This window comes from Ctenopharyngodon idella, chromosome 15, assembly GCF_019924925.1.
Source record: "Ctenopharyngodon idella isolate HZGC_01 chromosome 15, HZGC01, whole genome shotgun sequence".
In the NCBI taxonomy this organism is placed as follows: Eukaryota; Metazoa; Chordata; class Actinopteri; order Cypriniformes; family Xenocyprididae; genus Ctenopharyngodon; species Ctenopharyngodon idella.
In genome coordinates, this window is record NC_067234.1 from 35,078,564 (window position 1) to 35,102,462 (window position 23,899).

Below are 23,899 nucleotides of genomic sequence, written 5' to 3' on the forward strand. Positions count from 1 at the left end.
CCGCTCTTAACGAGCAGAATCACTGAAAGAAAGAGTCTATTTTTAATTCACCATTATGGTGATCAGTGTTTGCTATAGTTGGGCTGTGGACACTTGACTTTTTTTTAATGATTTAGACACACACAGACATCAAGAATCAGCATATGAATCTCAACAATGGTGACAATCAAAAAGCATTTTGCAGTGCATTTTGGGTGCACCAATCAAAACTCCCATCATGCATTGCTGCGTAGAAACTTCCAGGCAAGTGTTTTGGGAGCTGGGTTGGAGTTGGCATTGACCCTCCAGGAGCAGGATTGGGAATATTTGCTCTGCAGGTGGATATAAATGTAAGAAATGACCAAATGAGCTGTCTTTACATGAGCCAATACTTACTGTTCCCATTCTGTCTGATGGGTAACTGCAGTAAGGAATATATATAAATGAAAAGAATTAGTAGAAAGTTCCACAATGTCTTTGTTACCCCCCTCTTTTAGGATCAAATTCACAAACATGATGAGCATATATATATATATATGATGAACACTGGCTGGTTATGTACTTGATTTTGGATAAGTTTTTAACCAAAAAAAGTTACGGACTGCAGCTTTAAAGGAGTATTTGAAGAAATTTATTTGAATGAAAAGTATAGTTATTTATATTTTCATTCATAATCCTCAACTTCATGTACACTAAAGACACAATAAACCTGTACAATATCTACACAAAAGTGTGTCTCCATAGAGACCTTCAAAAAAGCACTAAATTACTCTAAAAAAACACGTCAAACTAGAGACACTGTAATTTATATTTCAGTAAAACTTTACAGTAAGGTCTCATTTGTTAACATTAATGCTTTAGCTTACAATATCTGTTAATCTTTGTTAATGTTAGTTCAAAAATACAGTAACACTTCACAATCATGTCCTGCTAGTTGATGCAATAACTAAAGTTAACTAATAATGTGCAATTCATTTGTTACAGTATTTATTAATCTTTGTTAACATTAGTTACAAATACAGCTGTTCATTGTTCATGTCACCTCAGGTAAATAATATTAACAGATGCAATGTTTAATTATAGTACTGTTAAAATTAACATTAACTAAGATTAATAAATGCATTAGAAGTATTTTTCAGTGTAAGTTCATGTTCATTATGGTATGGTTATAAGTGTTTATATTTTAAACCTGTCTGGATGGTTTTCAGCAGGGAAATTGCGTACATAAGTCACTCGCCCGTGTGTCTCGTCATATCGTAAACAGAGAAAAGTTGCTCCGGCTCCTTCAAAAACAGAATGTGACAGAGCTCGTAATAAAACAAGAATCAACATAACCATAAACAGCTAGAGGAACAAAAGTTACATAGTGTACCTTTAACTAATGTTAACAAACAGAACCTTATTGTAAAGTGTTACCAAAATACAAGTGTTCAATGTTTGTTCATTTTAATTGATGGCACATCAACTAATTTTAACAGATACAACTTTTGATTTAAAAATATATATTTGTAAATGTCGAAATTAATAAATTCTGTAGAAGTTTTAGTTCATGTTAACTAACAAAGTTAAAAATGAACTTTATTGTAAAGCATTAGCAATGTCTTTCATCAGAAAATAAGAACTAATTCTATTCGTCAACCTCTAATCTGATGAAACCTCATATAGTGTTTATCATGTGGAACCTGTTCCTTAACCAAAACCATCAGTGAACTGAGTTATTCAGTCATGAGAAAGATCTTTTTACAGCAGAAACGTGTTCAGAAGAGCCGAATATGAATGACACAAGAGAATGTTTTTATTCCAAACAAAAGAAAACAATGTTATTTACCGTCACCTACAGTACAAACGTGTACAAATACCAGAAAATAGAATCAAAGTGTGTGTAAAAAGTAATCCTTTAGAAATGGATGTTATGTACACGAGGCGACGCAAAAACCACTTATTGCACAAGAAAACAATAACATCATATCTGTAATAATGATAACTCAAAATACAATGGAGAAATAAGAAACTCTATAAGAAAGCATTTAAATTATTTAAAGTTGACCGCCAGCATGGTTTTTAAATATATGTGTTCTTTTCTTTGAAATACAGCAGAATCGTTAGAAAAATTAAATGTTCAAAGCCAGAAATCCATAACATTTCCTCACATGGTCACACTGAACTTTTACCTGTAATTTGAACACCAGACTGAGGATTTATCATAAATATCTTCAGGAGAATTCACAGCTCTCTCTGGAGTAAGACTAGCTGATGTTGAAGCATGAAGGTTTGTGTTTGGATCTCTGGCTCACTGAAACAGTAGTTTTACTATTGTGTTTTGCGTTAAGCTCTGACGACAAAGAGAGTTGCATTTCTGAAACGTCAGACAGAGTTTTACAGTCACACATCAGTACAATTTCCCTGGGGTGAACGTCAACAGAACTGACATATTTCATCTAAAATCAAGACCAAAATAGAAGTTTTGCATGAACACATTTTTAGGAGCATTAATATTTTTGCACTATGACAATTAAACATTTAACCCCATATACTATATATATATATATATATATATATATATACACACACATTTCTGTCAGTTGAAAAATAAAGTTAAATATAAAAATTTGTTGAAAAACTTAAAAAAAAAAAAAAAACTAAAAATTAAACTAAAATTAACATAAACTAAAGTATAAAACTAAAAATATAAAAATAAAAGCTAATTCATATGAATAAAAATATTATTACAGAATTATATATATATATATTCTCATATAATTTTTATATTCTCATATTTTTTAAAATGTTTAAATTGTGTTTATGTATATATATATATATGTAGGGGGTTCATTTCATGTCACAATGACAACAATCTTAATGGTCCTAAAAACAGGCTTCATTTCTTTAATGCAAAATATCATTTATTCTTTTGATTTTAGGGTGAAACATGCTGGAGTTTTTTGTGAAATTCACACTCCACTGCAGGTTAATATTGGCGACCCGTGAGAGAGAAACTAGTATAAGCAAACTCACAATTTTCATAAAACAGACATCACCCTCTTTGTTTTCTGTTCCTTTGCAGATTTTGGCAAATGCACTTACAGTCACACCTGTGCAAACACACATTTACGCACTGCAAATAGATATTTCTATATATCCATGTAGCTTCAGAACTGTTCACAGACAGGCTGAATGTTTTTATACATATATCTCTTTTAAAGTCCCTCAGGAAGGCAACGCAAACATTTGTAAGGCAAGATCCATTTGACGCACACATTCTGCCATCCTGAGAAAGAAAAGTGTGAGGGCCGCGTAGCCCTTTAAAACACAGAACTGTATGTACAGAGCTTCAGAACGTCTCGGCGTCCCGTCAGGACGGCCGCTTCTGAACCCAGAGCTCCGTGTGTCGCTCTCATCGCTCTCTGGCCGCCAGCCGCTGTTTGCCTGACTCCGATTGAGATGACTGTTTTGGGGATTGGGATTTTGGGAATGGAGAAATGTTGCATTTTTCTGAGTAAACAGGGAGAAACTGACGCCTGAGAGATGAAAGATTAATTATCCAAAGACAAATTTCTGTGTGGCTTAGTTTTCCTTCAGCTTCTGCTTGTACTGTAAACAGTGGGAAAACTTGAGCTGAATAATGACTTTTTAGAGCCTATTTGTCTAAGTTTGCATTAGTGATTCTGTTATTTTCCTGTTTGTTACTGTGAAGCTGCTTTGAAACAATCTGAAACAATAAGTTCTAAAAATTGTAACACTGTAACACTGGAATTGTTCACTTTAGAACTCTCAGCTGACACGTTTTTGAGCATTTAGGTATTCAATCAATCTAATATGTTTTCTTATATCTTATAAAATAAGCTCGGGGCCAGTGAGGATGTAACATTTTTGGGCAAATTCGCACTATTCTTCTGTCCAAACGCCAGACGCTCCGATGACTGCGCAATCGCGCAAAAAACCCGTCTTCACGGCAACGGCAAAAAGGTGACAACGAACCTTTCCTCTGAATTTTTACCAAGACGGAACTCCGTCAGATGAAACTTTGCCCTAGTGACGTCACTGGTCGTGTTTGTCACAGTCATCGTCCAGGCAGCCGTTCATGCGGTGCGAATCGTCTCCGAAGGCGCCCTGCGACTGCAGCAGCTCGAACTCCTCGTCCAGAAAGTCCAGCGAGTTGTTGCTCGGCAGCCCGCGGATGGTGAACTTGTTGGAGACTTTGGCCCACTGCTCACGGTTGGCGGCCACACGCTCGTACAGCTCGGCTGAGCGCGGGAAAAGTTCCTGCAGGAGCCTGAGAAAAAGCCAACAGAGCTGCATTAAAAACAGAGTTACGTCAACATGTTAACTGTCACCCGCCTTTTTGAGCTCAGATCTAAAATTGTTAGAAAATCAAAGCTGTATGTCTAACCGAGTTGTGTTCCAACTTTGTATCTCAATACTAGTTTTACTTGATCTCAATGCTGCGTTCGACACTGTTGATCATAAAACACTCTTAGATTGACTACAAAATTACACTGATATTCAGGGACAGACATTACGGTGGTTCAGATCAGGCCATTTTGTTTATTTAAACTGGGATTTATCCAAGTTAACGTCAGTAAATTATGGAGTGCTGCAAGGCTCTGTGTTAGGCCCTCTGTTGTTTTCAGTATATATCCTGCAGCTTGGTAATATTATAAGAAAGCATGGAATTATGTTCCACTGCTCTGCTGATGATACTCAGTTATATATTTCATCACAATCAGATGAAATCTCTAAATTATCCAAGCTGACAGAGTGTGTTAAAGATATAAAATACTGGATGACCAGTAATTTTCCTCTATTCATTTCAGATAAGACTGAGTTATTACTTATTGAACACAGAATCTCTTCATCTAAAAGCATCTAGAAGGATGTTGCTTCATCCTGCACAGTTAAAGACCTGTGATTGGGGAAAAAGGCAATAAAAAAGCGCTACAGGCACACTGACAGTGAACAGGTTAAACGTCACATCTTGATAAATAAGCAGCGTTAAACACACGTCACATGCAAGAAATGAGCGTTGCTCTGACTTGTATATGGGCATGGCGATGTGCTCCATGAAGCTGATCTGGAGTTCAGGGATGTAGGCCTTCTCACGGTCCATCATCTCACTGGGTCTGTTTCCCATCGCCTTCTCCTGCAAACACACCACTGTCTTCAATCGGTTTGCATTATTTAACCCTATAAATTCTACTGTACCATATTTGATACACCTCTAAATGATCGACATGATCAAAGCATTGCTGAAAAACCTGTCGCACACAATCTACTAACATGCCATCTGTCTTTTTTAGCAGTATAATTGTACAAACGTCCTTCAGCTCGTGCTTCATGTCTTTCTGCAGTATAATCTGCACTGCTTTTTATCAAGTAAATGTAAGAATAACTTTGATATTGTTAGTAATATTTCAAGATGAACACTTACTAGACTGCAGCAGGTTTACTTGATTATTCAGACATTATTTATTATAAAAATCATGAGTATCAAATATGATCATCAGGCTTTTGATTAAGGTTTATTTGTTCATCTGTCAATCATCATTGTATTGCATTACACTATAAGCTTTGATCATAAACTAAGCATTAAAATATCATCTTACTAAGACACATTATTGGCAGATATTGATACTTACATGCATTAATGTAAGTATCTGCTATACTGTTATAAAGATCTCACTTGATTTACATTACAAGCATCAGAATTTCATGTAAATATCAGCATCGGCAGCACATTGCACCAAATTTTGCCTCTGAATAACACTGAGCTGTTTTCTCTCCATATTTTCACTATATATTAGACAATATGAGCCATAAAATCTAGATGGAACATATTTAAACATACAAACACATACATACACTTTTAGATTTCCTTTTATAGTTCATCTAAAGGTTCAATAAACTGTTTAATTTAAAAAAAAAAGAAGATATTTATGACTACTACTTCATATGTCAGGCTTTACAGGGTTAAATCAGGAAATAAAGTCTTCGTAATTAAAAAAAAAATGCTTTGATGTAAAACAAATAATAAGTATTTGAAATGCCGCCTTCAAATCTCTAATTGATTCATTAAACACAGACGGAATTTCAAAATTGATTTGATGAATCAAGGTTTTAATTTCGTGAATCGAATCAATGTTGATATCGCAACGTTGTTTTAACATCTTTTCAACATTTTGTTGAGATTTATGACAACCAGTTAGCATTACGTGTTGTTTAAATGTTTCTTTTCAATTTTGAAACAAGTGACATTATTTAAATCATATCTCAGTGTTGAAGGTCAGTCACAGGACGGCTGGGAGGGTAAATAAAGATCTATCTTTGGTCATGTGATCATTCTCAATCAACATTTGCATTCAAGAAAAAAAAAGGCTCAAATTTAACTCACCAAATCACCCTGAGAGAAGAACTCTTTATAGATCAGCTCCTGCAAAACAACAACAGAAGAGTGAAAAACATTGAAAGTGAACACTGAGTGTGTGTGTGTGTGTGTGTGTGTGTGTGTGTGTGTGTGTGTGTGTTACCGCAATCTTCCTGGTGGTTTTCCAGCCCTTGGTCTGGTCGGAGAGGTCACAGGAGGTCATGAGCAGACACAGCAGCAGACTGCGATGCGTTCGATTCTTCGAATTATAACCAACTACAAACACATGAATGATGAAGAGACGGGGATTTAGTTATTAATATTAATAATTTGTGATGTGACTTTGAGCTTTGAACTTTATTTTTTCAACTTTTATTTATTATTTTTATAATTTATTAAATTACTTTATTAAAATTATTTTTTAATATTACAAATATTTGATATTCTGTGAATGCTTCAATCGGAATGTGTCACAGAAATGAAAAACTGAAGACGAGAGACATAAGGATAATAATCATCTTGCATCTGACCGTCGGCCATCTTCTGCAGATCTTTGAAGATCCTCAGGTGATGAGCCAGATCTGTGGCCAGGATGATGTCTCTGATCAGATCCAGCATCCGCTGATAGTCCTGAACACAGAAAGAGCAAAGCATCATGACAAAATGATTTAGTTTCCATTTTAACAAAAAACAAAACAAACAAAAATGATACAGAGGGTCAGAGATGCACCTTTCTAGAGAACTTCTCAAAGATGTTGCAGCCGTGTGTGTTGAGGATCGCGATGGCCTGAGCAAAGTGATGTCTCTGAAACACACACACACACACACACACACACACACACACTGAATCACTGAGTGTGTTTGGGTGAGTTGAGCAGCAGAGGGCAGCAGACAATCACAAGTGTTCAGTCATAAACACCAGCTTAAACAGATCCAGTCAAACACATTCACAGGTAGAAACACACGCGACCGCATCACAACACTGATGCGTCAGGACCGCCCACTCAACTGTCAATCAAACACAACAACAGCTTCTGTGTGGCTTTAACATAAAACGATGTAGTACTTCAGTTTATATATATATATATATATATATATATATATATATATATAATGAAAACAATAAAAACACAACAAAAATACTAAAAATTTACTAAAATTAAATTTAAAACAGAAAATATAAAAATAAAAACTAATTCAAAATATTAATAAATAGTTTAATAGCATCTCAATGACACTAAAATAATATTAGTCATTATTAGCTTGATATAAAGATGTCAACATTTGAACTAACTTTAACTAATTATCTCAGAATATGAATGATAATAAAGCGCTGTACCTCCATCACAGACCCCTCTGAGCTGTACAGAGCCGCCAGGACGGATTGCTGATGAAAACAACAAATGAAGAAAACACTTTTCATTTACTACATTTCATGCAATCAAGATTCACACAGACTGCAGGAGAGTTCAGGACGTACCGAAGCCACCTGAAAGGAGTTGTTGGTTCCTCGATGGTCCAGATCGTGACACATGCAGGACACAAAGAGCGCCAGAATCTCTATATCTCTGAAACACAGACACAGACTGAGAACACTGACCAACAGCAGCGTCCGTGCGGGGTGTGTGTGTGTGTGTGTGTGTGTGTTCTTACTCGAGGTAGTTGGATAGTTCCAGGTTCTTGTACAGCAGGTAGCAGAAGTGTGAGACAGAGAAGGCGTGCATCCAGTTGTGGTACGGAGGATCTCTGTAGCCCTTCTTCACCATCAGACAAAATCTGAACAACAGGAAAATAAAGAATCTCATTACTGATTCCGATTCAGTTGATTGACGCTCCGTCAGTCTGAAGCGTAACATCCCTCGATGATGTCAAGTATGACTTATAGATGAGGCGACTGGCAACAGCATCAGCATCAGTGAGTCTTTCTCAGGTGAGACACTGATCAAATATACATGAGATCAACAGAAGACTGTCAGGAATCAAAGTCAGTGTGTGTAACCAATGTCATGTGACAGGAAAACCACGTCAGGGTCAGTAAGTCTCTTTAAAGTATCAGATGTTTTTATGACATGGCAGAGTTAATTTGTAGGACATTTATTACCATCAAAAATGTGTTTAAATACTGACAGGTGTTCGCCCACAAGAGCTTGAGGTAAAATATTAAACAACTTTTTTAGACATTGATCAGGTGTGTGTCTGTACCTGGCTAACGTGTGCAGGTCGATCTTGTAGGTGTTTATGAAGCCCATGTCTTCAAACATGCTCAGAACGCCCTGTAGGAGACACACACACACACACACAGAGAGAGAGACATCATGAGTGTTTCTCTTCAGTCGGTTCATGTGATCTCGTTGTGTGTGTCGTACCATAGGCGTGCTGTCGTCCGGCAGAGACCGCGGCGTGTAAGTGAACTCGGCAAAGTTGGGGTGGATTTTCTGGACCGGCTCAATGCCAGTGTCCAGAAGTTTAGTGACCTCTTCCTCCGACACCTTCATGTGGTACATCATCATTTCATTGGCCAGATGACTGCGGAACTGAGCCTCATGGACCTTCTTATACAGGAGAGACTGACACACACAGATATAGATATTAATAAATACATAAAATATCATAAAATAAAATACACTATATATATATATACATTTATGTTTTATTATTTATGTATATAAATAATTAAATAAATATAAATTAAATATAAATTTATACATTTTATAAACATTTTAAATACATATACAGGGTTCATACACATATTGTAAAATGAAATTTCAGGACTTTAGAGGACTTTTCAAGCTATACTTATTTTTTGTTTTCAAGGACTACAATCAGAGATCTCACTTATCAAAACAATATCTTTATTATCTTTCAAATTGTAAAGAAGGTAAATAGATAAATAAAAATATACTAATAAAACAAAATGGTACGAATAAAGTGCAGGGGAACATTAGCAAACCCTAGATCTTTCAGCGCATAGAAGAGCAAATAGGAAGAGGGCATAAACTTCTTATACGATTCTTATTAAAAGATGTAATAACAGAAGAAAAAGGTTTATAATGGCTATTACTGTTCAATAAATAATCTTTTATATTATAATGTTGGCGTACTTGGTATTGAGAAATGGTCTGAATGTTAATGATGGGGGTTTTAGTGAAGGTTACGCCGTTATGCCAGTAGGTGGTGGCGAGGGACTGTGAGTTAGTAGACCTGGAATGAAGCAAGGTTGTAAACAAGGAAATTATTTTAACTTTGAAGCTGAATCTGACGCTTCACTTCAAGAGATCAATCCACTGACCAGCGCTGTCAGTCATGGGAAATCCCCTTAACCATTGAAAGGATAAAGATATTTCCTCATTCAAAATGATTTTTCCCCCATGAATATATGATTGATCTGAAAAATGAAAGCTGTATCATACACTAATTTGCATGAAAAGACTGTATTTGTTTTTTTATACTGTCTTTCAATAATTCATGCACTTTTCAAGTACCTCTTCATAGACATGGACTTAAATTTCAAAAAGTCAAATTCAAGTATTTCAAGCACCTTGTATGAACCCTGTATATAAAGTAGACATTTCTAAGGTATTAAGTTGTGTTATTCAGTGATGTAGAAACTCGTACATGAGCGATACTGATGCCACAGTAGATGGAGAAGGCCGTCGCCAGATCCTCATCAAAACGATTGAACCATGGACCATTCGTTTTATTCACCAGTTCTGCCACTCCAATCACCTCTGATGAGAAACACAAGAGTCAGACAGACGGTAGACAGAGAGACAGAGGTCAGGACAGGCAGATCAGTACAGTTCGATGTTCTCGTCGTCTCTGTGGTCGAGTCGGAGCTCATGTGGTTGATGCACGTCAACATCGCTTTGACTCAAATGTCTCTGACCGCCCTCAACATCTCTGCAAGCGAGCAGAACGACTACAGCACAAAAACATCACACACAGACAATGCCTTCGAGTACACACACATTTAATGTCACACTCCACTTTGAGTTCATTCTCTCTGAAACGCCTGCCTTTAGCGATTCATTTTAACGTGGCTGTTTGTGGTAATTGTGTTTGTAACGTGTGTCAGGACTGAACAATCACTGCTTTAAAGGATTAGCTCACTTTCAAATGAAAATTTTTAGCTTTATTCTGAGCTTTACTCACCTTCAAGCCATTCTAGGGGTATATGACTTTCTTCTTTCTGATGAACATAATCGCAGAAATATTAATAAATATCCTGACACATTCGAGCTTTATAATGGCAGTGAACGGATCAATGCATACGAGCTGAAGAAAGTGCATCCATCCATCATAAACACACTCCACACGGCTCCGGAGGGTTAATAAAGGCCTTCTGAAGCAAAATGATGCTTTTGTGTGAAAGTATATCCATATTTACCATATTTTATGAAGTAAAATATCTAGCTTCCTCAAGACCGTCTTCCGTATTCAACTTACGAAGAAAGCTTAATTGACTCCAGTTTACACTTTCTTTATAAGCTGAATACGGAAGGCGATCTGGTAGAAGCTAGATATTTTACTTCATAACTTGGTAAACATGGATATTTTTTACACAAATGCATTGTTTCACTTCAGAAGGCCTTTATTAACCCCCGGAGCCGTGTGGTGTTTATGATGGATGGATGCACTTTCTTCAGCTTCAAACTCGTTGATCCCGTTCACTGCCATTATAAAGCTCGGATGCGTCAGGATATTTATTAATATTTCTGCGATTATGTTTATCAGAAAGAAGAAAGTCATATACACCTAGGATGGGTTGAGGGTGAGTAAAGCTTGGGGTAATTTTCATTTGAAAGTGAACTAATCCTTTAACATTGTAAATCTACAGCAGGTTTCACTAGCATATCTACATGTTTTTGGGGGAATATTGACAGAATTGGTTCTAATTTCCTTAATATCAATGAAAATCTCTTTAACTAACAAAAGTCAGTCCTACAGGAAGTGACATCATTTTGAAGGGAAATCAACAGCACAAACATTAGTACGTATTATCAATAAATCTGATGGATTCTGTGAGGTTACTGCAGTTGGTTTGTTGGTATCCAATAGTTATAAATATATATAATATTACCAAATAGAAAAATTAACTTCAAGTTGACGTCCTCATGTAAATTAAATATAGCTCTTTATTTACATCCTGTTCATTTTGCGTACATAATCAAGTTATAATTAATAATGTTTTAAGTGTCTGAGATTTACCAGGCCAGAGCAATGACAAAAAATTATTTACTTTTTAAAATATTATTACAATTTAAAATAACTCTTTTCTGTTTGAATATATTTTAAAATTTACTTTATAAACTTTTAAAAATGATTTTACATTTATATATATATATATATTTTATTTCCAGGTCTGAAAATCACTTTTTTCCCTGAAACGTTCCACAGAGGCCGTGCATCAGAAGAGCCTCCAGGATTGACATGTCTGACCTTCATTTTCGTCTTTGATGGGGAAGCAGAGGATGTTTCTCGTCCTGAAGCCTGTGCTGTCGTCCACACCGCGGTAAAACAGAGGGTGGGAATACGCATCCTTGATGTTGAGGATCTTCCCAGTGGTGGCGACATGGCCAGCGATGCCCTGATCCGCCGGGATACGAAACTCCTTCTGCTCATAACAGACAGACATTACATTATGTCGACATTACATAGATTTCTATTGTTTATTGTCTATTGTATATATATATATATATATATATATACACAACCCGAATTCTGGAAATGTTGGTTTTTGAATAAAATAAACCTAAAAGACTTTCAAATCACATGAGCCAATATTTTATTCACAATAGAACATAGATAATATAACAAATGTTTAAACTGAGAAATTTTACAATTTTATGCACAAAATGAGCTCATTTCAAATTTGATGCCTGCTACAGGTCTCAAAATAGTTGGGACGGGGGCATGTTTACCATGGTGTAGCATCTCCTCTTCTTTTCAAAACAGTGTGAAAACGTCTAGACATCAAGGTTTTGAGTTTCTGGAGTTTTGGTGTTGGAATTTGGTCCCATTCTTGCCCGGTATAGGTTTCCAGCTGCTGAAGAGTTTGTGGTCATCTTTGACGTATTTTTCATTAAATGTTGACGACGGCGCTTCTGGACCATGTTCACATATGGCTTCGTTTTTGCATGACAGAGCTTTAGTTGGCATCTGCAGATGGCACGGCGGATTGTGTTTACTGACAGTGGTTTCTGGAAGTATTCCTGGGCCTATTTAGTAACGTCATTGACACAATCATGCCGATGAGTGATGCAGTGTCGTCTGAGGGCCTGAAGACCACGGGCATCCAATAAAGGTCTTCGGCCTCGTCCCTTACTCACAGAGATTTCTCCAGTTTCTCTGAATCTTTTGATGATGTTATGCACTGTAGATGATGAGATTTGCAAAGCCTTTGCAATTTGACGTTGAGGAACATTGTTTTTAAAGTATTTTTACACACTCTTTCACAGCTCTGCCCATCTTTACTTCTGAGAGACTCTCTCTAAGACATCCCTTTTATATCTAATCGTGTTACAGATCTGATATCAGTTAACTTAATCAGTTTCTAGATGTTCTCCCAGCTGAATCTTTTCTAAATTTCTTGCTTTTTCAGCCATTTGTTGCCACCGTGCCAACTTTTTTGAGACCTGTAGCAGGCATCAAATTTGAAATGAGCTCATTTAGTGGATAAAAGTGTAAAATTTCTCCCTTTAAACATTTGTTATGTTATCTATGTTGTGAATAAAATATTGGCTCATGTGATTTGAAAGTCTTTTAGTTTTCATTTTATTAAAATTTAAAAAACTTAAACCCAACATTTCCGGAATTTGGGTTATATATATATATATATATATATACACACACACACACACACACACACTCATTGTACCTCGTCATCGTTCACGACTCCTCCATCAAACACTTTAGCCACGAGTTCATGACTGACCCGATCTAACAGGAACACCGAACAACTGAGAGATGAAGAGAGAAATCACTGAAATAACACTGTGAAACATGACTAAATAAATCTGTCACATCTCTGCGCTGTTTCATCTCTGTCTGCATTAGTACACAGTTGTGTGTGTGTGTGTGTGTGTGTGTGTGTATAATCTGTTTTATTAAATGTTACAATATTTGATTGGAGGTAATTGATATTTATGAGCTGCTGCTCATGTCATGCTAACAGTTTGCAAGGCTGGAATTGGTTTGGACAAAACCCAAAACTATCAGAGGCATAATTAAGCTTGTGTGTGTCTCACATCTCAGCGTTGCTCAGGTTTCTGGCCTCGACGATGATCTCCTGCAGCAGTACAGACACGTCATCTGAACGAGAGAGAGACACACAGTCAAATAAACGGCATCATTTCTCATTAAGTCTTTAAATGTGAAGCTGTTTCATCACACGCAGAGTCACAGCTTCATTCCACATCCAAAATGTTCTTCAGTGTCGACATGAAAACCGTTCGAGTGGAAACTGATATTATTGCTGTAAACTTCTATTACATTAACCAGCACGAGTACTGTAACTACTGATAAAAGATTTTAGAAAGATGCAACAGAAGCTTAAAACAAACTACAGATATTTGACAGCTGATTAACATTAACCATCATCCCACACGGCCTCCATGACATCAGCAAAAACGAAAGTCGTTTCATTTGTGTTTTTTACAACACAAAATGTTTATAATATCTTAATAACATCACACTTCATAGTCGCATTGATCAGATTAGAGCTGGGCGATCATATAGTTACAGTTTGCAACAAAATAAACACAATCAAGCAATTGAGATTTTCAAAGGTGGTTTTTGATGAAAGATAATGAAGACAAACATGTTTTTTTAATATAATAATGTCACTGATGATTCATTCACAATCAGACTATGAATATGAATTAGGAGAAAAAATGTATTCAGTGTTGATTCATGTTAAACCTTCAGATTTATTCATGTGATTTTGACTCACCGAGGTGTGTGAAGAGATTTTTAGCCACTTGAAGAAGAGCCTGAAGAAAAATAAGAGTCAAACATCAAGAAAGACACAATAACAAATGTGTGAGTGTGTGTGTGTGTGTGAGACAGAGTGTGTGTGCTGTCATGAGAGATGTTGACGCATCAGGGCAGTATTTGCTATTCCTGGTGCATTGTGGGATTTCACAGCACTCTGGATACCTGTGGGACTCCCACACCTGTCCATATAGAGTCCATCATTCTCGCTCTCACTCGCTCTCCATTCAGTTCAATTCAGTTCATGCAGTACAGCTTCACTGGTATTACAAAATAATCTTTTGTATTGCCAAAGCATTAGAAAAAAACATTATATAGTGCTGTCAAATCATCGATTAATCATATCTAACATAAAAGTTTGTATATATACCGTATAATATGTGTGTGTATCTCACCTGACACTCAAACTTGAGCTTCTGCTCTTTCTGGAAGGCCAGTGTGCTGGTGAGAACCGTCGACGTGTAACAGAAACAGTGTTGAATCACGTGCTCATCCGCCTCCATGTACCTGAAAACAGACACAATATTACTGCAACATAAACCACACAAATTATGATTTAATCTGAGGTCAAGAGGTCAAACTAAATATTATATGAGCTGTTTTATTTTACAATTATCTTATAAGAGATTCAACATTTTTGCAACCCCTGTTATCAAAACTTGAGATGCGTGAATACTGTTTAAAACCATGATTCAAGTGATTTTTTTGATTAATTAAATAAACGTCTAAATTAAAAATGTCAATGAACATCTAAGTTTTAAAAAAAGAAAAGAAAAAAAAGAAAAACACAGAAAACCATTCATCAAATGTCTAAAACACACAAAAAGAAAATTCAATAAAATGAAGAATAATTTAATAATATACACACACACACACACACACACCACGCCGTTTATATGACCTCTAAAACTGAAATATGAAAAGAACGACAGAACGAAATGAGACAAACAGATGGAGAGAAGAAACACAGAGAAACTCAATATCAAATATCAAATGTTCAGATCTCGCCTTGAAGAATTTCATTTCCTTTATCTGCTCGAGACGTCACGCTTCGGTCCAGACGCTCGTACACGAGACTCAGAGCGTCTGATGCTCACGCCACACAGCAGCTTTAATCTGTCTTCATTGTGTCAGTCAGTTCAGATTATGAGAAAATGTGAAGGAATATACTACCAGTCAAATGTTTTAAAAGTTGCAGAATTGCTTTTGAAAGAAGTAGAAACTGTGATACAAAAGTTTGCTCTAGGTAAAATTATTTAAAAAATACTTTTATTCAGCAAGGATGCAGCTGTTTTATTTTACATTTTAATATATATATTTAACTGGTAACACTTCAGTATGGGGAACACATATAAATTATTAACTATGACTTTTCCCTCAATAAACTCCTAATTTTCTGCTTATTAATAGTTAGTAAGTTAGTTGTTAAGTTTAGGTATTGGGTAGGATTAATAATGTAGAATAAAGTCATGCTGAATAAGTCAATAATATGTGCTTATTAAGTACTAATAAACAGCCAATATTCTAGTTATATGCATGATAATAAGCAACTAGTTAAAAGACCCTAAAATAAAGTGTTACCTTTTAACTTTTATAAGAAATTTTTGCATTTGGGATGTGTGAATGCTGTTTAAAACCATGATTTATGGGCTTTTGGTATTTGTTGCAGCAATAAACATTTAAAGTAAACATATCAATGAATATCGAGGTCAAAAGTTATTTAAAAATAAGACAGAATGGGTTACAAATTGATGTTAAATTAAGCTTTCTGGGACTAAAAAAGTTAAATTTTCCATTTAAATTAACTCAACTTAAATTTTACATTTAGTAATGCTGAAAATTCAGTTTTGATCACAGGAATAAATTACACTTTACTATATATTCACATAGAAAACAGATATTTTAAATTGTAATAATATTTCACAATATTCGTGTTTGTTAGCACACCTCTGTCCTCCCAGCTTGTTGAATGTGCACGCTAGCGCCACCACCTGTCCAGTGGCTTGACTGATGACGGGAACGCAGAGCATCGAGTTCGGCTCGAACCCCAGCAAACTGCTCAACAACCCGCGCTCCTCCTGCACACACACACACACACACACACACACACACACACACACACACACACACACACACACAGCCTTATCAATCCATCATACGGGAAACAGTGGAGATGACCAACATCTGTAAACACAAGTAGCATGTCAACGTGTGTGTGTGTGTGTGTGTGTGTGTGTGTGTGTGTGTGTGTGTGTGTGTGTGTGCGTGTGTGTGTGTCGCGAGTCTGATCCTGATTAAAGTGAAGGATAGTGACAGTTTCTGTGCCAGCTGAACCCATTTAACACAGATGATCTGTCTGTCTGTGCTCATAATTAGCTGGTTTTGGAGAGCTGTCAGCTGGGAATGAATGAAAAAAGCAATATTACTAGCAGCAGCTGCGTGTGTGTGTGTGTGTGTGTGTGTGTGTGTGTGTGTGTGTGTGTGTGTGTGTGTGTACTGACCTGGCTGACGTCCTGTAATGTAATGGATTTCTTTGTCGCCACCACCTGCCCGAAGCGACCGAACATGAGCTGCAGAGAGAGAGACAATATTCAAACACACATTTATAATTATGTATTTGGCAGATGCTTATATCCAAAGCAGCCTGCACTGCATTCAAGGTATATGTTTTATTTGATTCAAACCCATGACCTTGCAGTTACAGAGTCAAAACTCTACAGTTTGAGTCACTGAACCCAGAAAAACTTACTGGAAAACTAATTTCCTCTTCCAAAACTTTATCTCCAACAACCTGCAGAGAAAATACACTGTAAGAGAGAGTCTGTTTATCTGTGTGTGTGTGTGTGTGTGTGTGTGTGTGTGTGTGTGTGTGTGTGTGTGTGTGTGTGTGTGTGTGTGTGTGTGAATCAGCAGTGAATTTTACCTGTGCATCTGGAAAACTTAAACTAGACAACATTAGAAAAAAGTATACAAACACTACCAGTCAAAAGTTTGGAATAATTAATGTTTTTTAATGTTTCTGAAAGAGTCTCTTCTGCTCATCAAGGCTGCATTTATTTGATCAAAAATACAGTAAAAATTGTGAAATATTATTCCAATGTAAATCAGCTGTTTTCTATGTGAATATATAGTAAAGTGTAATTTATTCCTGTGATCAAAGCTGAATTTTCAGCATCATTACTCCAGTCTTCAGTGTCACATGATCCTTCAGAAATCATTCTGATATGATGATTTGCTGCTCAAGAAACATTTATGATTATTATCAATGATGAAAACAGTCATGTTTTTGTGGAAACTGTGATACATTTTATTTTTCAGGATTCTTTAATGAACAGAAAGTTCAAGAGAACAGCATTTATTTGAAATAGAATATTTTATTAATGTGTCTTTACTGAATAAAAGTATTCATTTCTTTTTTTCATAAAAAACAAAAACAAATCTTACTTATCCCACACCTTTGAATGTTTCACAGTTGCCAGAAAAATTTTAAGCAAATAATTGCAGCCTTGGTGAACAAAAGAGATTCAAAAACATGAATTATTCTAATCTTTTGACCGGTAGTGTGTATATAAAAGCAGCAGATACGGGGTCAAACATCAACATCATGACCATTGTGAGGTTCAGTAGAATTGTACTGGTTTAGAGGTGATTCAGTAAATGCAGTTCAAAGGTTAAGATTAGATTTACCATAATTTACAGCATTATAATTCCAACTAGTATGTGGCGCTGTCACCTGATTCATATGATTTTCTCAGGAAACTGCAGCTAAGCATCAGCAGAGTCTCAAGATCATATAACTAAAATTTTGAGGAATTTTTTCATCAGATTTTCCCAAAATTTTAGCCAGATGTTCTTGAGACCCTGCTTTTGGATGGGAGAATGTTTTATTTTTTATAATATTTATTTGATAATATTTTGGAACATCTAGATTCAGAAAACTCACTGAATTCATTTCCTATACAGATTCAGTGTGTGTGTGTGTGTGTGTGTGTGTGTGTGTGTGTGTGTCACCTGACAGAAGAGTTGGTGATTGTCTTCAGACACCAGCAGTAAACAGCAGGACTGCGACTGAGTTTCTTTCTGCAACTGAAATAGAAATTCACACACATCAGACATGAACACCGTCTCACTATTTTAAACCATTTTCAATATTCCCTATAAAAAATTGTTCTAGTTTAACAGTTTTCAACTAGCTGTAACCATAACCATAGAAAAAATGCATTCACAGAGCATTAATTTTTATAACTCATTATAAAGATTGCCCTTGTGACATGACAAATATACCAGATAGATCATAGATTTACACCAGGAAACAAAACGAGCACAGAAAGGAAAAGATCTGACAGCGAGATATTAAATCAGACATTAATACAAACAAATCTAGCGTCATGTCAGGCGGCGCTGAAAGCTGAACGAGAGAAAGAGAAACGCAGACGGCTGCTCAGACTCTTTACCTTCTGGAGTGATTTATTTAGAAAGGCGACAGACAGCGTTCATTTTTCAAACCAGCAATTCGTAAAATGTTTTTCCGTAATTCAGACTGAACGGCGTAATGTAATCATATCATTTCAGGGATTATTGCATTCTGGAGATTAAATTGTGTCGGGCAATAACTCAGAGAGGGGTTACGACTCAAACACGTGTGTGTACGGCAGGTGTAGGTCACGGATGTCATTCATGCAGAAATAAAATAAAATAAAATAAAATAAAATAAAATAAAATAAAACATTTAAATTTTTTATTAAATTAAATTAAAATAAATTAAGTCACGTGTTCAGTTCAACATGACTGTTATTCCATCATGTGATGTTTAGTTACAAAGAAAACAAACACTAATCATGTTAAATTGTTGAAGGTCAAAATGGAACTCATATTTATAAGTATTTATTAAAAGTTAAAAGTTTCCTTTTAATCATTATTATTATTAGGGCCCGAGCACCGATGGTGTGAGGACCCTATTGGAATTGTTCAGTCAATTCTTCTTCTTCTCCGAAATGAATCGCATTTTTGAGGGCCTAAACATGCTCAAAAACTCATGAAACTTTGCACACGTGTCAGAAGTGGTGAAAATTTATGTCTGATGTGTGTTTCAGAATTAGGTGTGGCAAAATGGCTCGATAGCGCCACCTACAAAATTTCAACAAAGTGCCCCTGACGCTATGTTTCACGTACAAGTATGAAATTTGGTACACACATCTAACAGCTCAATACCTACAAAAAAGTCTCTTGGAGCAAAATCTGAAAACTGACAGGAAGTCAGATATTTTGAAATAACTTTGAAAAATTTGTGCAATTTTTGCCATTTCCAGACGTTGTACTTTAACGAATTCCTCCTAGAGCTTTAATCAGATCAACATCATATTTGGTCAGTCTAATCTAAAGGCCTTAGTGATGTTAAATTGTGAAGATCTTGAGTTTTCACTGAAGGGCGAGTCCGTGGCTGCTTGACAAAATTTGATGTTTCACCATGAAACAGGAAGTTGTTATAACTCAGGCATACAATGTCTGATCTGCTCCAAACTTCACATGTTTGATAACAGTCCTGGCCTGAAGACATCTACTTGCAATATTCAGTTATGGTCAAAGTGCCACCTGTTGGCAGCAAGAACTGTGGCAGTTTTAAATTATTTTGCCATAATTCTCCTGTATTTACTCGCTTACATGCATGTCGCCCACTGTTCACTGTTTTCCTGAGGCCAACGGGTGGCAGTGAGCCCGGGTGCGAGGGCCCTTTTATCGCTGCTTGCAGCTTTAATTATCAATAAAACTCATTTTTAAAAAGATAAACATAAATATATACATGCATATGGTCACAAACGTTTTTACAAAAAGGTTCCATTAGTTAACGTTGGTTAATTCATTAACATTAAGTAACAATAACTCTGTGTTTGTGTGTGTGTGTGTGTGTGTGTGTCTGTGTGAGTGTGTGTTCTTTCCTATTTACAATGTGAATAAATACAGATAAGCTTTTATATTATGCAAATGATCCTTCAGGCACTGACCTGTAGAACACAAATCTCACACACACACACACACACACACACACACACACACAAACTTTCATTTCCATAACAGTGAGCAGTGAGCAATAAACATAATGACCTGTAAGTGAGCACATAAATCTAATGTCTTGCTCCAAACAAACGTCGGTCAGACAAACTGATCTGCTGATCCGGCTGCATTTGTTTTTGTATCTTTCCATGACCTCTGTTGTGTTTATACCAAGCTAATGATATTTTCTCTCCCCTAAATGTCACAGAAAGCAGCATAATGCTAGATTTTGTAACAGATAGCACAACTTTTTTTTCTTTCTTTTTTTTTTTTTTGTTGTGCATTGCTATGTGGTTGCTAGGGCATTACGAGGTTACTACTTTTATTATGTCCAAACATGGTGTCTATGTAGGCAGCTCACTAGGTTTGGAAACCAAGCCAGTGTCTGTGGAACAATCAGTTCATGTTCTCTCAGCACAAAGTCAAATGACAATGAACAGAAAAGCATGTGTGTGTGTGTTTGACTCGTGACTTTGGCTGTGACTGAGGTTAATTGTTTTGCGAGCTTATTTCTTTGAGTTGTTGTAATTTAATAAGAGTCCAGAGGGACTGTAAATCAGTGAAAAGCACGGCGACCTTCACAAGGAGCTGGAGGCGTCGGGCTCTCAATAAAAGCCACCCGACCTTCCTCATACATAACTACACAAAAACAGATCAATTCTGTTGTTACTCAAGGACTCGGAGCAGAAAAGCCAGTTCTGTTCTCTTTTAACAGCATGTTTAGTTCAGCTGTCAGTGTCGTATACTTACATAGTTGATGACTTTAAGCTGCAGAGAGGCGGCGTCCAGATCGTACAGCTCACCTGTCAATCACACAGATGCAGTATTTGACAATTTGACTGTCCAAAACTCACGTCAGGTCTGCGTGATTGCTAGGGCATTGCTATAGGCTATAAAGTTAGTCTGAAATGTACATTATGTCACATGCAATATCAATCTCGATTATTTCCCAGCACTTTAATGCTACAGTAAGACAGATGTGTCTTGTGTATTTGTGTGTTTTTACCACACAGCTGTAAGATCTTGCGGTCGAGTTCTCTGTAGTCCTCCGGCTGTGGGCTGGGTTTGGGCTCCGCTGGTGCATTGTGGGATTGCCCATGTGGCCGTTTGGAGCATCTCTGCACATCTCTCACTCGCTTACAGGCCACGGTGAGCTGACGGACACACACACACACACACACAGAGTCAGCTGCTGGATCTCAATATAGATTTTAATAAAGGTGGTATTTCCAGAAAGTTTTAAACATGCTATTGAAAGGACCTCATCTTGACCCCACCGTGCATGGAAACTATCTCTAAACTCCTTCATTTCAAAGGTTTTGGAAAAAGTTGCACTCTTACAGTTTACTTCATACCTGGATACTTTTAATATTCTAGACCCGTTTGGTTTTAGAGCGCTGCATTGCTGAAGGTTACGAATGACATTCTGCTGTCCAATGATTCTGGGTCTTCTGCTATCCTGATACTTTTAGATTTGAGTGCCGCATTTGACACTATTGATCATGATATTCTTCTGAAAGACTCGAGTGTGTTGGAGATCAGGGCATATCTTAACAGTGGTTCGCCTCATACTTTCTCTGTAAATATCGGGTCATTCCCTTTACCCTCTGCACCTATCCATTGTGGTGTCCCACAGGGATCTATTCTTGGCCCTCTTTTGTTTTCCTTATACATGCTTCCTTTAGGCTCAATATTCCAGAAACATAACATAAATTATCAATGTTATACTGACGACCTCCAACTATATCTTCCATCAAACCAGGGAATGACTTTTCATTAGATTATCTCTTCTTATGCCTCAATGAAGTCAAGACCTGGATGACAAATAACCCACTGCAACTGAATGAAAATAAAACTGAAGTGCTTCTACTGGGTCCTGCTGCTACTAACAACTCCATTAAAACACAGTTAGGTTCCTTAAGTAACAACCTACACAATCATGCAAAAAATCTTGTAGTCTATTTTGATCCTCTTCTCCAATTCGACAAGCATGTAAATTCTGGGTCTTCTGCTATCCTAATACTTTTAGATTTGAGTGCCGCATTTCACACTATTGATCATGATATTCTTCTGAAACGACTCGAGTGTTGTTGGAGATCAGGGCCTAGCTTTACAGTGGTTCGCCTCATACTTTCTCTGTAAATATCGGGTCATTCCCTTCACCCTCTGCACCTATCCATTGTGGTGTCCCACAGGGATCTATTCTTGGCCCTCTTTTGTTTTCCCTATACATGCTTCCTTTAGGCTCAATATTCCAGAAACATAACATAAATTATCATTGTTACGATTCTATCTATCTATCTATCTCTTTCTTTGTCTGTCTGTCTGTCTATCTAAACACAAGCTTATATGTGTACAATGATATAAAACAACGAATACAAAAACTACTTGATTAACATTAACATTATGTATATAGATTATATTGTGCACAGGTGGAGCAAGTTAATACATTTTAATGCAAGGTTATGAATACAATCATGTTTTTTCTTCAGTTTTAACTCATATTGACTTCAACCAGCTCAGAGCACAAACTGAGGGATGAATGACATTTCCTTTTCTCATCTCAGTCCTTTGATCTCTTATGATAGAAATTGGATCTCAATCCCTTTTTCTGATCTTCACATCTATTTTCATAAAAGGGCAAATAACTATGACCGTTCGTAAATGGCCTTCAGATTTATTGCCTGTTCAGTTCGCCTCTATTCTGTTTTATTTTCTCTCTCTCTGTCATGTTCATTATGTTTTCTGATCCAGACTCGACATACACACGCTTTTGCGAACATTACGAGGGCAAACACAGCTAATGGAGGACGACAGTCTCTCTTTCATTCCTCTGCTTCTGTTCTTCCGTCTCACAGAAACAGGTCAGACGTTTGATTAACAGAGCAGATACAGAACGAGTGAATATGAGAGTGACATCTAACAGTATATAGTGATATCTAACGGGTGTTTGTTCTGCTATCTTCACATTATCTTCACTATATTGAGTTTGAAAGCCACTGGATCGACCAATCAGAAGACAAGACCATGACTGTACATTATATTGTACAGTACAAGAGAATATCACATCAGAAACAGAATGAACTTCTATTCAACAAATCTACTGCTGCTGTTTCTTTCTCTTTATTCCATGACTCTTTCCTTTCATTCGCTATTTGTTTGCTCTCTTGTTCAGAAGATGCTTTTAAAGCGTCTGATGTTAAATTGCTTCTCTAATCAACAGAATCAAAGCTCTGTGGAGTGTGTGTGTGTGTGTTCTGATGATGATAATGATGATGATGGTATGATGAAAGCTTTTGGACCCTTATCACCTCAAATAAAACCTGAGGAGATAGAGGAAGTTTGGCTTTTGACTCCACAGAGGATGAAAGAGCCCTTACAGAAATATACCACGGTTATATACTATATACTATCAATATATTATATATATATATATACATATACTACCAAAATACTATAGTAAGACGGCCTGTTTAAGGCTTTGAATTGAAATGATTTGTTCTTATAGATCTATTC

General features: G+C 36.5%; 1 protein-coding gene across 5 annotated transcripts in view; it reads right to left on the bottom strand.

Moving 5' to 3' along the window:
- Window positions 1–1,752: 1,752 nt before the first annotated feature.
- LOC127495843 (cGMP-dependent 3',5'-cyclic phosphodiesterase) overlaps window positions 1,753–23,899 on the bottom strand; it is a 137,396-nt gene continuing 115,249 nt past the window's right edge. For all 5 annotated transcript variants that reach the window (XM_051863215.1, XM_051863220.1, XM_051863218.1 and 2 more), the window contains 23 exons: window positions 21,390–21,537; window positions 21,134–21,186; window positions 18,344–18,418; window positions 17,082–17,123; window positions 16,834–16,902; window positions 16,280–16,410; window positions 14,728–14,839; window positions 14,292–14,331; window positions 13,588–13,651; window positions 13,218–13,299; window positions 11,780–11,954; window positions 9,956–10,068; window positions 8,707–8,907; window positions 8,543–8,613; window positions 7,994–8,116; window positions 7,821–7,908; window positions 7,680–7,727; window positions 7,071–7,145; window positions 6,871–6,970; window positions 6,504–6,616; window positions 6,368–6,406; window positions 5,013–5,119; window positions 1,753–4,252 (listed from right to left, as the gene is read on the bottom strand). In XM_051863215.1, the coding sequence (XP_051719175.1) occupies window positions 4,018–4,252; window positions 5,013–5,119; window positions 6,368–6,406; window positions 6,504–6,616; window positions 6,871–6,970; window positions 7,071–7,145; window positions 7,680–7,727; window positions 7,821–7,908; window positions 7,994–8,116; window positions 8,543–8,613; window positions 8,707–8,907; window positions 9,956–10,068; window positions 11,780–11,954; window positions 13,218–13,299; window positions 13,588–13,651; window positions 14,292–14,331; window positions 14,728–14,839; window positions 16,280–16,410; window positions 16,834–16,902; window positions 17,082–17,123; window positions 18,344–18,418; window positions 21,134–21,186; window positions 21,390–21,537 (2,304 nt within the window). In that variant the 3' untranslated portion in view covers window positions 1,753–4,017. The remainder of the gene's footprint in view (window positions 4,253–5,012; window positions 5,120–6,367; window positions 6,407–6,503; window positions 6,617–6,870; window positions 6,971–7,070; window positions 7,146–7,679; window positions 7,728–7,820; window positions 7,909–7,993; window positions 8,117–8,542; window positions 8,614–8,706; window positions 8,908–9,955; window positions 10,069–11,779; window positions 11,955–13,217; window positions 13,300–13,587; window positions 13,652–14,291; window positions 14,332–14,727; window positions 14,840–16,279; window positions 16,411–16,833; window positions 16,903–17,081; window positions 17,124–18,343; window positions 18,419–21,133; window positions 21,187–21,389; window positions 21,538–23,899) is intronic.